The sequence below is a fragment of the Phacochoerus africanus genome, chromosome 8 (genome assembly GCF_016906955.1).
Source record: "Phacochoerus africanus isolate WHEZ1 chromosome 8, ROS_Pafr_v1, whole genome shotgun sequence".
Classification (NCBI taxonomy): domain Eukaryota; kingdom Metazoa; phylum Chordata; class Mammalia; order Artiodactyla; family Suidae; genus Phacochoerus; species Phacochoerus africanus.
In genome coordinates, this window is record NC_062551.1 from 152,431,983 (window position 1) to 152,447,179 (window position 15,197).

The window sequence follows — 15,197 nt, forward strand, 5'->3', positions numbered from 1 at the left end:
AAAATAATGTTATGTAATGTTTCTAAAAATGAGCCAATATTTGAAAATTGGGAGATTCACTTAAAGGCCAGATTTCTGTTTTCTCTTGAAGAACTGATGAATTTAAAGCCTTGAGTCACCCATATTCCCTCCTGACAAGAGTCAGCTGGACCTGACCAGTGACCGATCCCTTCGGATAGGGCTGCAGCCTCTAGTCTGTGATTTGCCCGGCTACTCCCTATCAGCCCCCAACAACAGACACTGGATTTCATCAGTTTATCGTTGTGAGAGTGCTAGTATTTCACTTGCAGTAGAAATCTATTTTCTATGTCCATCTCTCTGTCAAGGACGCAACATGGAACTCAACCCGAGAGTGCTGTGAGCTGAAAGAGAAACTTCTCCATAGAAGTAAAAAATATCTCTCTGCCTAGTCTATTTATTCATTTATGCTGCCTGTGTGACTCCTTTAGGCATCTGAGGTTTTTTGTTTTTGTTTGTCTTTTTAGGGCCCCACCCGTGGCAGATAGAAGTTCTCAAGCTGGGGGTCAAATTGGAGCTGCAGGTGCTGGCCTACGCCACAGCCACAGCAACACCAGATCCTTAATCCACTGGGCAAGGCCAGGGATTGAACCCACATCCTCACGGATACTATGTAAGGTTCCTAACCCACTGAGCCACAAGGGAACTCCAGCATTTGAGTTTTTGACCCTTGCTACAGCAGAGAAAAGGCAGACAAGGAACTTCTGAGACCTGAGCTCAGGTTTGGCTTAAGGCATGACGTTGGACAAGACAATTTCTCATTCTCTCTCTAAACCATTTAATAAATTAATATAACGAAGAGCCAAGACTTTGTAAAATTACATAGAGAATTGTACCGCCTGAGATATCAAAACTGTTGGCAGGGAGCTTACAGGCAAGAAAAACACATCACAAAGGCAAATTGAACATTTAAGAATTTTAGGTTCTAGAGTTCCCGTCGTGGCGCAGTGGTTAACGAATCCGACTAAGAACCATGAGGTTGCGGGTTCGGTCCCTGCCCTTGCTCAGTGGGTTAACGATCCGGCGTTGCCGTGAGCTGTGGTGTAGGTTGCAGACGCGGCTCGGATCCCACGTTGCTGTGGCTCTGGCGTAGGCCGGTGGCTACAGCTCCGATTCAACCCCTAGCCTGGGAACCTCCATATGCCGCGGGAGCGGCCCAAGAAATAGCAACAACAACAACAACAACAACAACAACAAAAACAACAAAAAAAGACAAAAGAAAAAAAAAATTTAGGTTCTACGATCATTTTGCTAAGACAAAGCTGTCTTATTGCATGACGTATTTTTCCTCTATTAAAATCAGTTTTACGTATTAGTCTTTTCCTTGCTTGACAGATAATCATTAGGGTCAGAGAAATGTTCATTCCTTGTGACCACTGCCTCTTTTCCATTTGTATTTACCTGTAATGTCATTTTTTTACCCATGTTATTTCAAGTCTTTACTTACCTGATCTTATCTTAAAGCAAAAGCATGTTACCTGATTTTTCCCAGTTTTGAAATCTCATGAAAATCTAATGAAAGAAGAAAGCCCAATCTAGACAATTTCTTTTATTTTGCTAGAAAGGGCTATGAGTTTCAATACTGAACATTTCCTAGAACAACAAACATTCCTGAAAGAAAATATAAACTATGCCTTTTTTTAAAAAACAACCTTAATATTAGCTTTACTAGAATAATTTCTCTTACACATGGATCAATTCTGATTTAATGCAGGGCTAGTTTAGCCAGTTTCATTCACCATCAAAATGGATAGCTTTGTTCATTTTTACAGGTTATTAATTCACCTATTCATGAAACTAGTTTGATATATGGCTACTTTGTGTTAGTTATCATTCTAATAATTCAGGATACAGGAGTTCCCGTTGTGGCACAGTGGAAATGAACCCGACTAGTGACCATGAGGTTGCAGATTTGATCCCTGGCCTTGCTCAGTGGGTTAATGATCCGGCGTTGCCATGAGCTGTGGTGTAGGTCGCAGACGTGGCTCAGATCCCACGTTGCTGTGGCTGTGGGGTAGGCCAGCAGCTGTAGTGCCAATTTGACCCTTAGCCTGGTAGCATCCATATGCTGAGGATGCGGCCCGAAAAAGCAAATAAATAAATAAATACATAAATTTTAAAAAATAAATAAATAATTCAGGATCAAAGATAAAGTCATTGCTTTTACAAAGCTCTGCCTATGAAGGGAAAATAGGCATCCAAATAGTCAAATATAGTCTAGACTGGTAAGGCTCTTTTTAGATCTAATAAATACAGTTTTGGCCATAGTCAGTAAGCACAGGGGATTCAGTAGCAATTAGGACAAGTGTACTTTCTGTGCACATGGAGATTATAATCTACTGAAATATAGAAAGAGTCAACAAATACTTTTACTAATTAAAGACAGTGATTAGTTCTTTGAAGTAAGTAGATAAGTTACTGTAATCAGAACACTGACTTTTAGATAGAGGGTTCAGGGAAGACCTGAGGTGAAGTTTAAGGTAAGACATGAAAAGAAGAAAAAAAAACAAAAGGGAGCTTCCACCATGGCGCAGTGGAAACAAATCTGACTAGTATCCATGAGGACCCAGGTGTGATCCCTGGCCTTGCTCAGTGGGTTAAGGATTCAGTGTTGTCATGAGCTATGGTGTAGGTTGCAGACGTGGCTCGGATCTGGTGTTGCTGTGGCTCTGGTGTAGACTGGCAGCTGCAGCCCTGATTCAACACCTAGATTTGGAACCTCCACATGCCTCGGGTGCAGCACTTAAAAGCCAAAAAAAGGAACAAACAATTTCCAAGTAAAGAGAGTAAGAATAAGATTCTATAGTAGGAAAGAGCTTCATATGTCCTAGGAGTCTAGCAATACTAGACTGGAGTAAGTATGGAGGAACGTTGTGTAAAATGAAGACAGAGAGGCAGGAAGTGGGACAAATCAAGCAGGTCGGGACAAAGGCTTTAGATTTTATTCTAAGTACAATGAGAAGGCACAGGAAGGTTTCTTAAAACTGAAGCATAGCTGACTTAGAGTACTGTGTTAGTTTCAGGTATACACCATAGTGATTCAGGTTTTTTTTTTTCTGATCATATTCCATTATAAGTTATTATAAGACACTGAATGTAATTCCCTGTGCTGTACAGCAAATTCTTATTGTTGACCTATTTTATGTATGGTAGTTTGTATTTGTTAATTCCATATTCTTTTTTTTGGTCTTTTGCCTTTTCTAGGGCCGCTCCTGCGGCATATGGAGGTTCCCAGGCTAGGGGTCCAATCGGAGCTGTAGCCACCCGCCTACACCAGAGCCACAGCAATGTGGGATCTGAGCCGTGTCTGTGACCTACACCACAGCTCAGGGCAACACTGGATCCTTAAGCCACTGAGCAAGGCCAGGGATCCAACCTGCAACCTCACGGTTCCTAGTCGGATTCGTTAACCACCAAGCCACGACGGGAACTCCATTAATCCCATATTCTTAATTTGTCCCTCCTCCCATCCTTTCCCTTTGGAGCCATAAGATTGCTTTCCATGTTTAGGAGTCTGTTTCTATTTTGTATGTATATTCTTTTGTATTACTTTTATTATTTATTTATTTATGTCTGTACCCCTGGCATGCAGAAGTTCCTGTGTCAGGGATTGAACCTACACTCCAGCAGCGACACAAGCCACTGTAGTGACAATACCAGATTCTTAACCTGCTGAGCCACCAAGGAACTCCATTTGTATTATTTTTTAGATTCTACATATAAGTGATATAATATAGCATTTATCTTTCTCTGTCTGACTTACTCCACTAAGTAAAACATTTTATATGCCCATATATATTGCTGCAAGATGGTAATATTCCATTATTTTCATGGCAATATTTCATTATATACATGTGTGTGAGTATATATATATATATGTACACACATATGTATGCGTGTGTGTGTGTGTGCCAAATGTCTACTGATGGACACTTGGGTGATTTCCATGTCTTGGCTATTATAAATAGTACTGCTATGAACACTGGGATGCATTTGTCTTTTTAAATTAGAGTTTTAATTTTTTTTTTCTGGATATATACCCAGTAGTGAGATTGCTGGATCATATAGTAGCTATATTTTTAGTTTTTAAAGAAATTTCCACACTGTTTTCTGTGGCTGCACTAACGTACATTCCCACCAACAGTATATAAGGGTTACCTTTTCTCCACACCCTCTCCGGCATTTATTATTTATAGACTTTTTGATGATAGCTATTCTTTTTTTGGGTGGGCAGGCACACCTGTGGCATGTGGAAGTTCCCAGGCCAGGGATCAAACCCAAGCCATAGCAGTGACCTGCCTGAGCTGCTGCAAAAACAATGCCAGATCCTTAACCTGCTGCACCACAAGGGATCTCCTGATGACAGCCATTCTGACCACAATGAAATTAAAGCTCTCTCTCACACGATATACAAAAATAAACTTGAAAAGGTTTAAATACCTAAATGTAAGGCCACCATAAAAATCCTAGAAGAGAACATAGGCATTCTTTGATATAAATCATAGCAACGTACTTTCTTAGGTCATTTTCCCAAGGCAAAATAAATAAATGCAAAAATAAACAAATGGGACCTAATCAAACTTAAAATCTTTTGTACGGCAAAGGAAACCATCAACAAAATGAAAGGACAACCTACAGGATGGGAGAAAATATTTGCAAATGATGTTACCAACCAGGGATTAGTATCCAAAACATACAAACAGTTCATACAACTCAGTATCATAAAAATAAACAACCCAACCAAAAAATGGGCAGAAGACCTAAACAGATATTTTCCCAGAAAAGACATACAGATGGCCAACAGAAGAGTTTTAATGAGGGAAGAAATGTAATCCTCCTTGCTTTAAAAGAAATTACTCAGGAGTTCCACTTCTTAAAATCACTGAATAACTTTTACCATATAAATTCTCTCTCAGATAACAATTATAAATGCTGATCAAAATATATCACAAAGTTCTGATATATTTTGATATATCCGAAGATACTAGAAAGTGACCAAAACCAGGTAGGAAAGGAAGAGGAATAGACACATGGAAGGAAAAAACAGCACTCCGTGTATTCCTTGATTTTACAGATTTTGCCTGAGGGCAGACCCCAATCAATACAATGCAGGGCTGCTAACATTTAGTCTTCCTAGCTGGAAATGAGCACTTAGAGTTCAAGACAACCACAGCAACCAGAAAGTAAGGGTAGGGGCATCTCAGAAAGGAGAGAGACAGAAAAGAAGCTCAACACTATGCTAATAAATGTTACCTGAATCTCTAGATGACCTCTGAATACATAACGTAACCCAGCTAAGGCTTACAGAACTCAACAAAGATTTCAAAAATTGCCCATCATAGGAGAGACAAAACTTGGAGTTTAAGTTAAGCCATTGAAACTACCAGCTTAAAAACAAACAAACAAACAACTCTTCAGAGAAATAAGTATAACCCAGTGTCTCTACAATTTATCAATCACAATGTTTAAGATATGAGTCAGAATTACTAGACATATGAAGAAACAGGAATATGTAATCCTTACTTAAGAGAAAGGCCTTTTAATAGAAAATAACCCTGAGATAACACAGATGTTAAAATTAAAAGACAAGAATTTAAAAGCCAATAGTTTAAATGGTTAGCAATATAAAGGATAACATTCTCACAGCAAACAGACAGGAAAGGCAAAGGAATGGAAATAACTAAAAAGCAGAAATTCTAGTATTGACAAATACAATATTTGAAACAAACATTAGTGGATAAGCCCAATAGCCGACTGGAGACTGAAGACAGAAGAGTCAATGCACTTGAAGAAAGACCAATAGGGAGTGACTAATTGAGAGAGAAAGAAAGAGAGAGAGACAGAGAGAGAGACAGAGAGAGAGACAGAGAGAGAGAGAAAGAAATACTGGGGATAACAAAACCAGAATCTCTCATGGGCTATGGAACAATAGCCAAAGATCTTAAACATTTGTAATTGGAGTCATAGTAGGAAGAATAACAAATAGGGCAGAAAAGATATTTAAATGTATAAATAAAAAAAATAAATGCTAAAGATTTCCTAAACTTAGTGAAAGATAGCAATTGATAATTTTAAGAAGTATAGCAAACCTGGGGGAAGAGGATAAATTCCCCAAACACCATATCTGGCACACCATAATAAACATGAATATTAAGAGAAAATTATGTGGTACATATGTGATTATCATACTAAGTCAGAGAAAGATATATTTTATGATATCACTTATCTGTGGAATCTAATAAAAAAGATACAAAAGAACTTATTTACAAAACAGAAACAGACTCAAAGATTTTGAAATCACACTTATGCTTACCAAAGCGGAAATGTGGGAGGGACGGATAAATTAGGAGATTGGGATTAACATATACATACTACTATACATAAAACAGATAACTAACAAGGTTCTACCATATAGCACAGGGAAATCCCCTCAATATTCTATATTAACCTGCATGGGAAAAGAATCTGAAAAAGTATGGATATAGGTATGTATGCAACTAATTCACTTTGGGGTACACCTGAAATTAACACAACACTGTAAGTCAACTTCACTCCAATAAAATTTTTTTAAAAAAGTTGTTGGATTTAGCAAAAGAAAATCTTAAATGCCTTCACGGCATTTTATCCATTTTCTCCTTTGATAGAAATGCTATCCTTCAAAACCCCTGACTTCTCTTCTGCACACCTCACATCCAACCCATCAGGAAATCCTGTTGGTTCTACCTTCAAAATGTATCCCAAATCTGGCCACTTTTTTACCACCTTTGCCGCATCCTCCCCATCTCCCCAGCTGGCTGACTCCAAGTGCTTTTTCTGGTCTTCCTGCTTCCATCCCCAACTCCAACTCCATGGTTTATTCCCAACATAGGGGGCAGCAGCCAGAATGATATTTTAAACACTGGAGTCATATCATAAGTCCCCTGTGCTCATTATTCTCCAATGGCTTCCCAGTTTCACAGAGTAAAAGCCAAAATCCTGACAGCGGCCAATAAAACAGCCCCATTACCTCTTTGAACTTATTCCCTAAAACTCTCAGTTCTGTTCACTCTGCCCCACGCATGTGGCCTCTTTGTGATTTCTATAATACCCCAGGCAAGCAGCCCCCTCAGGATCTTTGTCCTGGTTGTTCCCTTGGCCTGGTATGTTCTCCCATGTTTCCAAATGGCTAACTTCCCTGTCTTCCTTATTTGTTGGCATGTCACATCAGTAAGCCTTGCCCTGACTACCATATTTAAAATTGCAAAGCAGTTCCCTGAAGTCAACAGGCTGACTTTCTCTATTAAAGAACTTATACCATAAAATAAAATTTATTTACTTATCATGCTATTGCGCACTGTCTGTCTCCTTTTGGGAGAATATAAGCTTGACAAGGGGACAGATCTTTGGAGAAGAGGCGCAGAAGGGACTGTTTAAGCCACTGCATTTTCCTACTCAGAACAGTACCTTGAGGATAGTAGGCACTCATGAAAGACTGATTGTATTAATGAACAGCACTCGGAAGCATTTAGACTTTATCCTAGAGATATTTAAAGAGCCATCAGGAGTTATGGGGTCAGGCCTATGTTTTAGAAAGATTATTTTTAGCTTCTCTCTTTAGAGAGGGTGATGTAGACGAAATGTCTGTTTCCCCCCAAATTCCTGTTTTGAAACCCTATCCACCACTGTGGTGGAATTGGGAGGTGGGGCCTTTAGGAGGTGGTTATGTCATGAGGGTAGTGCTGTCGTGAATGCAAATGGGCTTAGTGCCCAGATAAGGGTCTGCAGAGACCAGAGTTCTCCCCTTCCACCAGGCACAGATACAGGAAGACAGTTTAGGCAATCCAGAAAGGGGAGGGAGGTCTCACTAGAACCCAATCATGCTGTTACCTTGGACATCCAGCCCCCAGAACTGTGAGACATAAATGTCTATTGTTTATAAGCCACCTGGTCTGTGGTACTTTATTCTAGCAGCCCAAACTAAGACACAGGTTAAAGGGGGGAAAGATCAGGAGTGAGAAGCTAAATAGGAAGCTGTGCGGAAATCCAGGTGGGTGTACAAAAGCTACACAGTGAAAGCTGGGGCAGGAGGAGGGAACAGGGGGACATCTGTTTATGCAGAGCTAGTCTTTGTATCCGTGAAGTCATTCCAATGAGCTAATGTGAGGTGCTGGGGACACACCTAAGTTTATATAGCTAGATCCTATCAACACTGATACACATAGGTTTCTCTCTCATGGGCTTCCAAAGCTTGCCAACTGTATGTGCTTTAATACATTTGAGAAGAAAGCCACAGTAACTGATACAATAACTGCTTCTCAAGGACGTCTATAAGGGAACTATAAGAAAAACTCAGAAAGGGAGCTCTACAAAAGACCTAATTCTGGAAAGATCAGGGCTTCTCGTAGTTGACTTGAGTCTGAATCGAGGCTCTTCCACCTAGATTAAGTTACCTCACTGTTCTGAGCCTATGTAGTCACTACCATAAAAGACTGACCAATAAGGGCCATTCAAAGAAGCTCTGGCCAGGACAATGGGGAGTCTTCAAGCCAAAGTCATTCTGCAGAGGAATCCTGCTTCTTGCAGGAAATGACCTGCCTTAGTGTCCCTACCATGCTGCCATGGACTGAGAACAGCGTATGGGAAGTGTGGCCTTTGGGAAAATGCAATGATGGATTCAGAGGCCAGCAGCTAGATCCATCCACCAATTACACACCCAACAGCAGGAGATCTGAGCAGCACAATTCCATGGCTGCTGCATCTATTAAAGGAATATAAATTGTGGAAATTCCAACATAGGAATGTAAATAAACAAGACACAAACAATTTGAATTGCAGATTTACTACCTCATGTTCCCATAAAAAACTGATACACTAATAAAGTTTTACAATTATTCTAATCAGGAAATCCTTGAATATTTACAAAATGGTATAGAACACTGTTTTTCTACTCTGAGGACTAGGGAAACAAGATTTCATGCCCACTGAAATCTGAGCGTATCAACTAATAAATCAGGTGATTCCAATTCCTAAAGCCTCAAAAAAAAAAAAAAAAGACGAATAGACACACTGTGAAGACCAGATGGAGTCCGGAATCTAAGGGTCTCAATGTACCTGGCACTGAACTGATCCTCCCAGTTGGCTGGAGGGGCAGTGAAATCTACTGTTATGTGCTGCAGGAAATTATAATTATCAGTTCTATATCCAACTTTCTCATTAGACGATAAGCCACTGGAGGACAGGAATCTCAGGACAATATTTTTGCCTGGCCCAGGATAATCCCTCATGAAATCTCTGTAACATAATGGAAAGAGTGACTGAATGAAAGGATGATATCACTAACTCTATAGCACTGTGTACACAGCAAGCTCTTTGCACACCCAGGTATGGAAGACTAGCTGACTTCCTAAGGTCAGCCCTAGACGGGGGGGCATCACCGATAAGGGAGGAGTCAGATAGGTCGTCACAATGCACAAATCCTAAAACTCCAAGAGCATGCAGCAGCTTGCTACATTGTAATCCTGGGGCTCAAGTACATACATATAATCCTGGCTTCAAACAATACAAAGGTAACTCCCCACCAAGACCAACTGTCCCATAAAGCCAGTGCCATCACAGCGGTGGCTTAGGAAACTGTCTTAGCCTCTTTACCCAATGCCTCCCCCAATAAAAATGACTTCAAATAAAATAGAGATGCTTAGAGAGAGGGATGGCTGAGGTCCAGGTGGAAATAAGCTTCAGCATCTGGATGCAGTGATTGCATGGGTTGGTGTTCTGTGGAAAAAGTCTGGGCAAAAAGCGTTTTTTTTTTTTTTTTCTTTGTTTTGCACAACTATTCTGGACAGAGTATTGATAAGCATGAGACAATTTTTGATGAGTGTTTGGTGAACTAAAATAAATCATGCATGGGAATGGGGTGTGTGCCCTTTTAGGAGGAAATAAATATCAGCAGCACAAGCTTGAAATGAGTGAAAAACAAGCCTGAATCTCAGTCAGATGAAACTGCAAGGGCTCCAGAGCCAGAAAAGATCCTATCCTATTTCTTTCCTTCATCCTGAAGTGAACCAGATGGTGATTTTTTTTTTTTAAAGTACCAATCTATTCACATACTTAGAATGAAAGATTTTTGCTTTGTGATGGAAGATCTGTATTTAATTGTAAAAATGTGACAAAATATCTTTTTCAAATCTAGAGTTTAATTTTTTTGTGTCTCTTTTTTCTACTCTTATTTCTCCTCCTTTACATTCCTTTTCTTCTTTGTTCTCTTCTCTTCTGCTTTAGTGGATGTATTTATGACCTCACGCTTATAGTCTATTCTGGACCAAGTCATAACAGAGGAGACATTTCCACACACGGTATATGACAGAAGATAACACATATGAAACACAGAACAAAAGAGATGTAACTTCCTCTTGTGATGTTCTACATGATGACAACATGTTATAAATACAGTGACGAAAATTCACAAAGAACAAACCAGAAAAAGTAAATGGAAAGGAAGCTGAGGGGCAAAGGAACCGTCTAAAAAGGCCACTAAAGCTCCATCAGGAATCTCTCTAGGCGGTCCTTGCTACCCTGAGTTTCAGTTCCTCATCTGTAAAATATGGATAATAACGGTACCTAACCTGTAGTGGTTTTAAGAGGATTAAATAAAATGGTCCATGAAAAGCTCCTGGAATTGACACTGGTAAAAAAGCCTTCAAAGTAAGTATTAGGCCTGGTGGTTATTATGAATATCATGCTAGGATTAACAAGATTATATATATATAAATCTTTCCCATGGGAAAACACACTCATTAAGGTACAATTACTGTTATTACTGCCATCCTCATTGTCATTCTTTTTATCTCTTTTTATAGGTGTTTCTGTCTCTTCGCTTGGCCTCTCTTGACTGATGCTTTATTGGACAGTCTCTTTTGTTCTTGATTCAGATTTTGCCCCATTATGTTGGCTTTTGAACTCCCTTAGATTCTGTTCTCTGTAACCCATGGGTCAATCATGCCCCATACCACGTCCAATGAAACTATACACACACACACAAACACACACACACAATTGTCCAAAGTGGAACTCTACATGCAACTTCATTGGTTGATGGTGCAAAAATCAACTAATTAGATAAAGGCCAACAATTCCCATGATTTTTCTCAAAAACCATAGTGAATTATTATGAAGGTCTTATTAATGGCCAAAAAAAAAAGGGGTTACTTTTAAAAACTGAAATTCAGGCAGAGGAACCAGGCGTAACCAATTCTAGTCCACCAAGATACGTCATAATGTTTGGGAAAAGATGGCTTATATCCATAGCAACAGAGAAAACTTTGAGCCACATACTGGGAAAAGCATTTCTAGACTGGCACAGATGTTCGATTAGCATGCTAAGTCTCTGAAAACCTGTTGATGGACAGCTTCGTGGACAATGCATCCTGAACAAAGAGTTGGTTGACTGGATCGTTATCCTTGTTTAAAAAGACTGGGTTGTGTCAGCTATGAATTCTGGGTCTCTGAAAGGTAATTATACCATGATTTGGGCTTGAAAAGGGCTACATTTCAGTAATGGGTTTTGATGTGTCACAGAAAGGGACTGGATATTTAAGTTGAAAGTTGTGTAAATATGATACTAGTTTATTTTTTACTTATTTATTTATTTTTTGTCTTTTTGCCTTTTCTGGGGCTGCTTCCATGGCATATGGAGATTCCCAGGCTAGGGGTCGAATTGGAGCTGTAGCCGCCGGCATATGCCAGAGCCACAGCAACGCGGGATCCGAGCCGCACCTGCAACCTACACCACAGCTCACGGCAACGCCAGATTGTAAACCCACTGAGCAAGGCCAGGGACTGAACCCGCAACCTCATGGTTACTAGTCGGATTCGTTAACCACTGCGCCACGACGGGAACTCCAATATGATACTAGTTTAAATAGGAGCGTGTAAAGTTCCAGTCCCACTGCACCTTAGGCACAAAGTTGTGTGTTCTCCTCCACTTCTGTAGCACTGGTTATTAAGATATTGTTTATTTTACACTCATTGAGCTTCCTTGCTACACACTGAACTCCTTAAAACCAAGGACTAATGGGGGACAAATTCACTTATCTCTATAGCCTGGCGTAAGAGTGAAGGAACAAAACATGCTCTTTTTTTTTTAAGGCCCACATCCACGGCACATGAAGTTCCTGGGCTAGGAATCAAATCAGAGTTGCAGCTATCGGCCTATACCACAGCCACAGCATGCCAGATCCCAGCTGCATATGCGACGTATACCTCAGCTTATGGCCAATGCCAGATCCTTAACCCACTGAGTGAAGCCAGGGATTGAACTCATATCCGCACGAACACTGTGTTAGGTTCTTAACCTTTTGAACCACATTGGGAACTCCCAACACATGCTCTTTGAATCCAGACATCCACCTATGCCTCCATCAACTCTGAGAGATAATTTGAGGCAGCTAAGAATAAAACAGAAACACACTAAGAAGTAGAAACTAGGAGTTCTCATCGTGGCGCAGTAGAAACGAATCTGCCTAGGAAAAATGAGGTTGCAGGTTTGATCCCTGGCCTTGCTCAGTGGGTTAAGGATCCAGCATTGCTGAGCTGTGATGTAGGCCACAGATGCAGCTTGCATCTGATGTTGCTGTGGCTGTGGTGTAGGCTGGTGGCTGAAGCTCTGACTGGACCCCTAGCCTGGGAACCTCCATATGCTGCAGGTGTGGCCCTAAAAAAAAAAAAAGAAAAGAAAAAGAAAGAAATAGAAACTAACGGTTATTTGTATCCACATCCAGTTTGGGATCAGATCACTTCTGATTTGGCTGAACATTTAGAAGAGCTGGTAGGGGATCAGATCATAAACAGATGATTTCAATAGAACATGGTCAATGTGAGGCTGGGTACCTGAGCCTTGGTCTCATTTTCCCCTTGCCTTCCACATTTAATCACTCTGAGGTCTGCTAATCTCGACCTCAATTCTCAGTCATTATTGCCATTATCCTCGTTCAAGCCCTCATGGCTTTTGTCTGTGGACTAACCTACTAAAGCTGGCTTTCTCTGTGTCCACATGCTCCAGTCTTCTTCCTGAAGGCAGCTAGCCAGTTTTTATAAGCAAGATCTGACAACATCTGTTACTCTTCCAATCTTTCACCTGTTCCCCTTGGCCTACTACTTAAAGTTCAACTCCTTAATTTGTTTTACAGGGACTTCTTCTGTATGGCCCCTACCCAGCTCTCTAACTTTTACTGTCATTTTATAAACAGGTGTCAGTTTATGTCACACCTGAAATTCTGCAATCATCCTCAAATATGCCTTGTTAATTCCACTCCCATATCTTTGTTCCAGGGCCAATTCTCCTACCTAGAAGTATATTCCTACCTCCCTTTGTCTGGTTAGTCCTTATTTATCATTAAGGCTCAGCACAAATGCTTCCTCCCCTGCAAAGAATTTCTTAATCTCACTTTGTGCCAACTCTGTGTGTTGTACCTCTGGGATAGGACTCATCTCACTTTTTTTTTCTTTTTATGGCTGCACGTGCAGCATATGGAAGTTCCTGGTTAGGGGATGAATCAGAGCTTCAGCTTTCGGCCACAGCAATGCAGGATCTGAGCTGCATCTGTAACCTACGCTGCAGCTTGAGGCAATGCCAGATCCTTAACCCACTGAATGAGGCCAGGGGTTTGAACCCAAATCTTTATGGACACCACATCAGGTTCTTCACCTGCTGAGCCACAGTGGGAACCCTGCATCTCATTTTTATCTGCTGTCTTCCCTATGAGATGACCCCATGAATTCGACACATTTTCCCCAAGCACCTTCTATGAATCAGGCACTGAGCTGAATTCAAAGAAGGATGATATGACCCATGCTTTTAAAGAACTTATAGATTTCTGGGAATGACAAATTATCACAGAATGTGCTAAGTACTGGAGTTATGATTTAAAGAACAAATAAAATTCTCAAGTGATAAAGAACTCTCCGAGCAGGGAGAGAAGCATGTATAAAGGCACAGAGGAGTAGAATAACATAAGCCATGGGGAAGCTGTGAGTAAGGCAGTCTGGCTTTAGTGACAAGTACATGTGTAAGGCTTGAGGGGATAAACCACAAAGAGAATGACATGACTAGAAAACCATCTGAACAAAGTCCCAAGGGCTATGGGGACCCATGGAAGGATTCCGACTGGAAATTAACATAGTCCTTTTTACAAGGTAGACTATTCACTCTTGCTGCCATGAGAAAAATGGGTTGTTAGGTGAAAGAAAGATAGGTGAGAAGATGGATCAGTCATTGATGCCTGGACCAACATTGGCAAAACTCTGGGAAACACGGGCTGCATATATGTACTATATGTGAGGCTGCGCACCAAGAGAAAGTTCTTCTGATGTAGGAGTCCGCATATCTTTCAGACCCTGGGTATATGGGTAGTGTGACAAAATGGACTAGTCAAGGGTATAAAAACATTAAAAACCACACTAAGAGAGTGACAACTTACCAGTTTTCCAGTAACGCTCTGACCACCTTCATTCAGCCAGAACCCAGGGACCATGGCGGAGAAATAAGGGCCCCAGACACCTGGTACAAATATTGGGTTCTTGCTGATCTGGAAAGAAAGGAGCAAAGTATGTGAAAATACAGACCCTCCAGGTTAGAAGGAACATTATCCTCCTCCAATCTCCTCCCATGATGTTTCTATGACCATGGAATTCAACTTCTTTATTAAATACCTTTGATGATGGGGAAGCCACGCCCCTCCAAAGGAGGGGCCTGGCTTCATCTTTGGAAACCTTTCTGATGAATTTATCTGGATGTCAAGGTAGTGAAAGGGATCATTTTGGAAAGAAACAGCTGGGACAATTCCTGGCTGGTTCCCTATCTGTGGTAGACTGATTGCTAGAAATGGTCCCCGTTTTCTAGCCCTTCCTGCATCCACCTGCTCTGCAATGTGACTTGTCAGTTTCTCTCATTGAGAGGTAGGGTCTCTACCCCTTAAGCCCTGGTCAACCTTGTGACTTGCCTTGGCCAAGAGATTTAGGTGGAAGTACCACTGTGCTAGTTTTCTAGGTCTAGGCCTCAAGAACTGTGTGCTTCTGTTCTTCCTCCTACTCCTCTGCTTCTGTCATGAGAGCATGCCCAGGTGGGCCTGCTGGGTGGAAAGACGTGGGCAGCAAGGTGGGTCAGCCCAGTTATCACAGGTGATGTTTCAGATACATGAGAGCCC

The 15,197-nt window shown here is 40.9% G+C and overlaps 1 protein-coding gene across 12 annotated transcripts in view; it reads right to left on the reverse strand.

The window, feature by feature from the left end:
- FGGY (FGGY carbohydrate kinase domain containing) overlaps positions 1–15,197 on the reverse strand; it is a 456,020-nt gene that overhangs the window by 140,745 nt on the left and 300,078 nt on the right. For all 12 annotated transcript variants that reach the window (XM_047788880.1, XM_047788885.1, XM_047788882.1 and 9 more), the window contains one exon: positions 14,472–14,579. In XM_047788880.1, the coding sequence (XP_047644836.1) occupies positions 14,472–14,579 (108 nt within the window). The remainder of the gene's footprint in view (positions 1–14,471; positions 14,580–15,197) is intronic.